This window comes from Vipera berus (genome assembly GCF_964194415.1).
Source record: "Vipera berus genome assembly, chromosome: Z".
NCBI classification, from domain to species: domain Eukaryota; kingdom Metazoa; phylum Chordata; class Lepidosauria; order Squamata; family Viperidae; genus Vipera; species Vipera berus.
Window position 1 is genome coordinate 7,338,615 of NC_138205.1, and position 9,352 is coordinate 7,347,966.

At 39.3% G+C, this 9,352-nt stretch overlaps 1 protein-coding gene across 1 annotated transcript; it reads right to left on the bottom strand.

The window, feature by feature from the left end:
• Positions 1-2,398: 2,398 nt before the first annotated feature.
• Positions 2,399-3,343, bottom strand: LOC308678571 (olfactory receptor 6E1-like; the record flags this gene model as incomplete). Its single annotated transcript, XM_081345799.1, has 1 exon — positions 2,399-3,343. The coding sequence occupies one exon, from the start codon at positions 3,341-3,343 to the stop codon at positions 2,399-2,401; it is 945 nt and encodes a 314-aa protein (XP_081201925.1).
• Between the last annotated feature and the right edge of the window lie 6,009 nt (positions 3,344-9,352).

A 9,352-nucleotide genomic window follows, 5' to 3' on the forward strand; every position in this document is an offset into this window, starting at 1 on the left:
AGAGAATGAACTTTAGCCTCATCCTACTCCTGAGCTACAGATATTCACCACTATTGAATATTGGACAGTAGAAGGGAACTATATTTTTGAAAGGGGGCATGATGTCTCAGCAGTTAAAGATGCTGAGATTGTTTGCTGGAAAAATGACAGCCTACGTTTGAGACCTAAATGCTGTGCAACAGGTTGATCTCCCATAACTTGCCGCAGCTCCTGCCCACCTTGCAGTTCTAAAGCATACAAATGTGAGTAGATAATTAAGTACCACTTTGAAGGGAGCAGCGTTCTGTGTGCCTAGGCATATAGTCATGCTTGCCGCATGACTAGGGAAGATTTGTTTGTGTTGTTGTTGTTTTTTTGACCACACTGGCTCTCTCAGCTAAGAAACAGAGTGTTTCCTAGAGGATATGTTTAATAATGTTACAAATCAGAGGCAAATCAACAATATATATAAAGGGACTGTCGATCAGAAGGTCGGCAGTTTGGCGGGTTGAATCCCGAGTGCCGTGTAGCAGAGTGAGCGCCTGTTACTCGTCCCAGCTTCTGCCAACCTAGCAGTTCAAAAGCACGTAAAAATGCAAGTAGAAAAATAGGGACCACTCCGGTGGGAAGGTAACAGCGTTCCGTGTGCCTTTGGTGTCTAGTCATGCCGGCCACATGACCACGGAGACGTCCTCGGACAAGAGCTGACTCTTCGGCTTTGAAACGGAGATGAGCACCGGCACCTATGTGTGGGGGAACCTTTACCTTTACCTTTACCTTTACCTATATATCTAAAAATAGTTAACAAGCATTTGACATATATATATATATATATGTAGGGACGCGGTGGCTCAGTGGGTTAGGACGCTGAGCCTGTCGATCAGAAGGTCGGCAGTTTGGCGGGTCGAATCCCGAGTGCCGCATACCAGAGTTGAGCGCCTGTTACTCGTCCCAGCTTCTGCCAACCTAGCAGTTCGAAAGCACGTAAAAATGCAAGTAGAAAAATAGGGACCACTCCGGTGGGAAGGTAACAGTGTTCTGTGCGCCTTTGGCGTCCAGTCATGCCGGCCACATGACCACAGAGACGTCCTCGGACAAGCGCTGGCTCTTCGGCTTTGAAACGGAGATGAGCACCGGCCCCTAGAGTCGGAAACGACTAGCACGCATGTGCGGGGGAACTTTTACCTTACATATATATATATATATATATATATATATATATATATATATATATATATATATGTCAAATTTGACATATATCTCCCCTTGCTTCTCAGCTAACAAAGTGAGAGAGAGCCTGTGGCCTAGAGGTGAAAACAACTGCCTAATATGCAATCAGCCCAGGTTCGAATCTCAGAAGGGTATGGCTGACTGATGAAAACTAATAAGTTTGAAATGCATATCAGTCTCCCTTAATTCTTTGTTAGCAATTTAAAATTTACACACACACACACACACACACACACACACACACACACATATATATATACAATCCTCCCTGATATACAATCAGCCCGGGTTCGAATCTCAGATAAAGGGTATGACTAACTGATGAGAACATAAATGAGTTCGAAATGATCATCTTAGCCTCCCAAATTCTTTATTAGCAATTTGAATAATTTGCATATATATATATACATATATATATAACATAATTTGCATATAGATAGATAGATAGATAGATACAGATACAGATACAGATACAGATACAGATATATATAATTTTTTCTCCATAGTTTATATTTGGCATACAGTATTTTCACCACTTATAATATACATAAAACAGATTCAGAAATTGTTCATTGTCTCTAGGCTATGGTCTTGCAATTTTCTGTGAGTAATAGTCATTTTTATAGACTGTGAAATTGTGCTGATTTTGCTGACAAATCAGAGGCAAAGCAAATGTATCTGTTAAAATGTCACCCCTTAATTCAATGTTTGGGAAGCACAACTTTCTCCATTCTCAGATGTACCCACTGTGCTGTTTTGCTGCCTTCTTCTTCCATATCTTTTCAGGGCAATGAACATGGAATCCACCTCTTATAAACAATGAAGCTAGTAACCATTTTAAAGCATAAGGTGCAACATGTATTCAACACTAACTGTGAAGATCCCACAGGGACTTCTCAAGGATCAAAGAAACCTATTGCAAATTGCAAGAAATGTCTATTAAGCATTTTCTGTCAGTTTCCTCTGTAGATATCAAACCCAAAGACAGAACAAAATATTGGTGTGCATGTTCCTGATATATTGTGCTTTATTTTGTTGGGGATTATCAGATGTTTTGCTCACTGATTACCATGTCCTCTTGTAAACCACCTCAGTGTGTGATCATTACATCTGAAAGCAGCACATGCCATAACTTAACAAAGCAGACGTTGAACTTTAAAATCTGATTCAAGGTCACATCAATGACAAATCACTTCAACTTCTTGCAAAACTCAATCCATTGTCTCAGTTCAGTCCTCAAAGCATCCTGCACTTGTCTGTTCCTCAAACAATATATGAATGGAATCAAAAGTGGAGCCATGAAAGTATTCAGAAGAGCCATCATTTTGTTGAAATCTAATTTGCTGCTGCCTTTGGGTCTTATGTACATGAAAACACAACTGCTGTATGTGATGGAGACCACAGTCATGTGAGATGCACAGGTGGAGAAAGTCTTCTTCCTTCCTGTAGTTGATGTGATGCGCAGAATTGTGGAAATGATTTTGACATAGGACACAATATTGACACTTAAGGTCCCAAGCAGAGAGAATGTGGCAGTCACAAAATTAATCAGTTCTAGGAGGCTGGTATCAACACATGAGAGTTTTATTAGTGGTCCATTGTCACAAAAGAAATGGTTGATGATGTTGGGACCACAAAATGGCATTTGAAAGAAAAGAATGGATGGAACTAGAATTAGTGACAAACCCCCAATCCAGCAACAAAGTACCAGTAATGAGCAGACTTGTTCAGTCATGATGGTTGTGTAGTGAAGAGGGTTACAGATGGCTATGTAGCGATCAACAGACATTGTAGCCAGTAGAAGGAATTCAGTGGTGCCAAGAACAAAATACAGGAACATCTGTACAAAGCAACCAGCTAAAGAGATACCCTTGTTGCCAGTGGCTATGTTGGCCAGTGTTTTAGGAATGATGCTACTCACATATCCAATCTCTATCCATGCCACATGTCGGAGGAAAAAATACATTGGACTACAGAGTTGGGCATTCACCAATGTGATAATAATAATCAACATGTTTCCTATCAATGTCAAAAGATAAATCCCAAGGAGAATGGGAAAAAGTCCAAGAGCAATTTGTTGGTTGTCAGTCAGCCCTAACAATATGAATTCCCTCACTGTGGTGCTGTTTGCCATTTAGCTCATTCCTAAAAAGAGAGTGAAGTGAGAAGAGATTATTCCAACTTCAATTTTTTTTCAGTTGCCCATTACAAATGAACATAATTTCACCAGCTTTAATCCTCTGTAGACCATCAAATGGTTGGTCTCTGATATAAGTAATAAATGATGGTTTGAATCAGATCAAGATACTTGTAGTCATCAGTCTAAGAGATTGTAGGAAAACACACTGTGTTCTCAGCTGTCCAAAATGAGTCATACTTGGAGTCATGAAAAAAAAATCTATTTTTCTAAGGTTAAAGTATCTGATTATTTTATATTTGCTCAGTGCTCTCTTCCCATCTCACCTGAGAAAAGTCATTTTTCTCTTTCTATCAGAAGAAAATCCACATACAGCTTTCAATCTTTCATACAGTAATTCACAGAAGTATCCTAATGTTGAATAGGAAGGCAATTTCAGACACATATATTCCAACCACCATTTCAGTGTGTGGTTATTTAAGAGTCGTGGTGGTGCAGTGGTTAGAATGCAGCAATGCAGGCTAAATCACTGCTCACTCCAGGAGTTTGATCCTGACTGGCTCAAGGTTGACTCAGCCTTCTAAGTTCAATCAAATGAGGACCCAGATTGTTGGGTGCAATATCCTGACTTGTAAACTGCTTAGAGAGGGCAGTAAAGCACTGTGAAGTGGTATATAATCTAAGTGCTATTGCTATAATGCAGATGTAGTATTTCTGAGAAAAAAAGTCTTACAGTAATTTTATATCTTCTATAATGGTCAGTGAATATTAAACAGCCTTTTACCTACACTATGCTATGTAGTTATTTCTACTAACCTTGTGTTTCAAATTGATATTGTTTCAAGTCCTGAAGAAAAGGCGATTCTATCATTCTTCTCTATGGAGCTGCATTCAGAAAACATAACTGGACGAGTTAGCAGCTACTCTGAGTTTAAGACCTATCCTGCCACACTAGCAGAAAATGATGAATCTCGCTTGAAGAGGAATAATTTTTGAGAACTTCGTTGAACAAGGGTGACAGCTCCAGTCACAATTTTGGATAATTGTTGAATAAGGAAGAATAATGGGGAATAAAAGGAAAGAAAAAAGAATGTTGCATTGCCAAACTGGAAAGATGTCCAATATAGATTAATTATCAAGTCATTTCCCACTCCTACTGAACACAAGATCTGTCTTTAACCTGGTCCTTCAAATCTTCCAATAATACATTCATCATTGCTGGAACTGACTCTGGTTGTCCTATTCTTTTGATTCCTTTCACTTTTCTGAGCATTGGATTCTTCTCTGGAAAGCTAGGTCTTCACATTATGTGTCTCTCCCTTTTAGACATAGTAGAAAAGTCATCAGCCCCTTGTTTCTTCCCAATGATCCTCCCTTCTTGGGTCTACAAGAGGATTCATTGTAACAGAGATAACACAGAAATGCTGAAGAACAGAGTAGGAAGGGAACTTGGAGGTCTTTAAGTTCAACCTGTCCCAAGCAGGAGACTCTATACCATGCCACACAAGTGGCTCTCCTGCCTCTTCTTAAAAGCCTCCAGCGATGAACCACCCACAACTTCTGAAGGCAAATAGGTTACTTGCTAATTGTGAAATGTTCCTATAATGCCTTTTTGGAAGTTCTCTCTATGACAACACCTTTGTGCTGGTTAACCTCCCCTTAGCATCTTCCCATGAGGATAAAGTGGGGAGATGAATGCAACATAAAGCTTATTCAAGGAAATTTCAGACTAATTAACTCTCTGACAAAATGTTCATCATCCAGATTTGTCAGCCAGGCAAATACAACCTGCACGCTTATAAACTAGGATCAAAAGAGACTTGATTCAGAGGTGAGTTCTAATGGGTTCTGCAGGGCGTATTCCCCTGTGATGAATTACAGGAGTAAAACAAAATTGGCTTGAGGTTTGTTTCTAAGCCAATCCTAAGCATTACACATTAGAAAGCCTTTACCTACTGCAACAATCTGAAACTCTGCAATCACGGTCTCGATATTCAGAGCAGTATTAAACCTCAATATTCTTGACCCAAGCATTGAAACATTTCCAAAATACTCACCATTTCCAATTTATATTAAAATGTTCATACAAATTTCATGAACCCTATGCTATGTCATTATCTTCTTTCTGCCAGTAAAACCGTCATCTAGTTTATTAGACTGGGTTGAATATATCGATAAATAAAAAACAAGGAAAAAGCATCCACCAAAACTTTACTCCCTAATTCAAATTTGGGAAAAGATAACATTCACCATCCAGAGTGCCTTTCAGAAGATTCTTGGGTCACAGATATACACAGGACAATTTTTCTGCATACATACATACATTTTTTTCATGGCAATTAGCATAGCAGTAACTTCTTATAAACCATAGAGCTTGTTATTGTTTTGAAGCATGAGGTGTAAGAGGTATTCAACATTGGCTTGCAAATCTCCCTCAGAGCCTCCTCAAGAAGTGAAGAAATGCAATGCAGGGGAATCTGTATCAGGTTTTCTATGGCTGCTTCCTCTATTGATGTCAAACCCAAAGACTGGGAAAATCATTGTGTGCACATTCCTCGTGTATGGCACTTTATTTTGGCCTCTCTCATGCAATGCACCAAGTTTGGTTGTGGTTTCGTTCTGCCTTAAAATCTCTGAACTCAACCGCTGTGATTTGTAAACCATGATCTAGGTTTTCTTACTTTTTGAAGCGTAGAGTGCAAAAATGGTGTTGTCTCATTTTGCTATAGTGATAGGGAATTATCCCCATGCTTTGGCTGGCCTTGATTCAATAGATATATCATTTCAACAGAATAATCCCAAAGGTGCTTTTTCAAATGGTAAGTGGAACATTAGAGGTTTTGAAGAAGAGGTTGGGCCACTATTTGTCTGAAATGGTATAGGGTTTCTTGCTTGAGCAGGGGGGGTTGGACTAGAAGACCTCCAACGTTCCTTCCCACTCTGTTATTCTGTTACACACAGAGACACACAGACAAACTTTTTATTTTCCAAAATAATCAGAATAGAGAATAGAGCTGAAAGGGACCTTGAACTGTGTTTCTCCAAAAGTAGGACCTACCTCCAAAATAAGCCCTAGTTTTGGGGCAAAGCGCATACCTAAATATCAAGCTAGGGCAGTGGTGGAGGGTGGAGCCACTCACACCAGCCCGAAGCATTATGTGGCCTCCTGCCATCAGCAGCGACACCACCGCTATGCGCCACATGGCGTCTGGCCACAAGCAGTAGCAAGCAGCCACTAAAGAAGTCAAGCAGCGGTGCGACAGGTGTCAGGGTATTGAAGGCCTGGCTGCGGCAGTCCTAAAGTAAGACATGCCCCGAAAATAAGACCTGGTGCTTCTTTTGGAGGCAAAACAATATAAAAGACTGGGTCTTATTTGGGGGAAAACATGGTAGGTCTTCTAGTCCAACCCTTGCTCAGGTAGAAGACCCTACATCCTTTCAGATAGGTGATTGGCCAGTCTCTTCTTAAAAACCTCCAGTGATGAACAACTTCTGAAGGCACGCGGTTCCACTGGTTAGAATTTTCTCCTTAATTTCAGGTTGCCTCTCTCCTTGATTAGTTTCTATCCATTGTTTCTTTCCTTGCCTTCTGGTACTTTGGAAATTAAGTCGACCCCTCTTCTTTGTGGCAGTCCCTCAAATGATGGAATATTGCTATCATGTCACCCATAATCCTTCTCTGTAGATTAGCCTACTCAATTCTTGCAACTGTTCTTCATGTTTTTGTCTCCGGGCCTTTAACCATCTTAGTTGCTCTTCTCTTCACTTTTCCCAAAGTCTCAACATCTTTTTTTTTGTAATGTGGTGACCAGTACTGGATGCAATATTCCAGGTCTGGCCTTACTCAGGATTTATAAAGCAATACTAATACTTTACGTGATTTTGATTCTATTCCTCCGTTTATACAACCAAAGACTGTATCAGCTTTTTTGGCTGCTGCCACACACTGCAGGCTCAATAAACTAATAATAGTATATCAAATACTCAATTGTATATCAGCTACTTATAAAAATGAAATATATAGGTTGTATTTTAAAGGAATCCATCTTTAAAGAAGCAACAGTCTTTTTTTACCATTTTACTCTATTTTACCATTTTTCTCTATATTTACCAATTATATTCTATTACCCTTTATTGGTTGCAATGTATGGCACTGAAAGTTGGACCATACGAAAGGCTGAGAGCCAAAGAATTGAGGCCTTTGAGCTGCGGTGCTAGAGAAGACTCCTGCGAGTCCCTTGGACTGCAAGGCGATCAAACCGGTCAGTCCTAGAGGAGATCAACCCTGACTGCTCTTTAAAAGGCCAGATCCTGAAGCTAAAACTTAAATATTTTGGCCACCTAATGAGAAGGAAGGACTCACTGGAGAAGAGCCTAATGCTGGGAAAGATTGAGGGCAATAGAAGAAGGGGACGACAGAGAATGAGGTGGCTGGATGGAGTCACTGAAGCTTTAGGCGTGTGCTTAAATGGACTCCAGAAGATGGTAGAGGACAGGAAGCCCTGGAGGAACGTTGTCCATAGGGTCGTGATGGGTTGGACATGACTTCACAGCTAACAACAACAACAACAACCCTTTATTGGACACACTTATTTTTTTTTAATGCAGAAGATCACTTGAACATATCAATATCTCTATTGGAGTCTAATATTATTGTTATCCTTATAGCAATATATAAACTGTGAGTGGAGCAACTCAACTTCAATGCAGGCTTAGCTGCAGACTAACAATTATTTTCCTTTACTCTTTGCTGGGGAGGTTTGTTCAAATGGAAGCAATACGAAGACATTTATACAGATCAGATCTCTGCTTTGAGGTTGTGGTGGAAGGCTGAAGATTATCTTGCAACTAAATCTTATATTTTCAGCCCTCCCCAAATCCATAGCGTGCCCCATTTTTGACCTTTGGAGCCACAAAATTTCCAATATGAAACATGACAATAGTGAAAATGTACAAGATCAAGTTTCCTACCCATTTTTCATTGAGAAGAAAAATAAGCATATCAAACCACCAAAGTCTTCACATCATTTATTTTTGAGTAGGACAAAAACCAACCACCAGACTTTCTTATTAATGGATGGGAAAACTTCCTATAGTATCTATTATAACCTCTGCAATTATTCATGGTTGAAAAATGGTTGAAAAGCTTTTCTTCCTGAATGTGAAAAAGTTCTCTCCCGTGACATTAAGTGTGAGTTGTGGTGCAAGCAGTTTAAGTTGGATCCCAGGTTTACTCGTTCTGATCTAAGGAGTTACAGCAGATGTAAATTCTATCAAGAATGCAGAATTCAATTTTTATAAAATGTTTTATAGATGGCATCTGGATCCCAAGAAGCTGTCCAACATGTATCCTAATCTACAGTCTAAATGTTGGAGGTGTGGTAGTTTAGAAGCTACCTATTTTCACATGTGGTGGACTTGTAGAAATATAAAAGCTTTTTGGATTAAAATTTGGTGGAACATTCAAAAGATTTTTAAGATAAAGATAAAGTTTTCCCCGCAATTGTTTTTATTGGGCATTGTTGTAGATTGTGATGTTAAAGAAACTAACTTGATGTTGAACATGATAACGGCAGCACGGTTACTGGTGGGACAATATTGGAATTTTGCCCACTGTAGAAGAATGGGTGTTTAAAGTTTCGAATCTTGCAGAAATGTCTAAGATTTCTGCTTATCTGAAGGATCATTCACAGGAAAGATATATTTCAGTTTGGAGGAGATGAATAAATTATATTCAAAACAAATATGGGACTAAAAAGTATCATTTAGCTTATGAGTAGATTTTAGTGGGATATTGTTATTGGTACGTTGTTTGTAGTTATGTTAAAAGAGAGTTAAAGCGCATTATGAATTTGGTTAATTGTATATTATGCATAATTTTTATTTAGAATATGATTATTGTAACTATAATCCTGTATTTAGCTCTGGGAAGTGGGGGGGGGAAGTGGGTGGGTTTGGGGTGGGAGGGATTTGGGGATATATTGTAAAATTTTGTTTTTGTAAAAA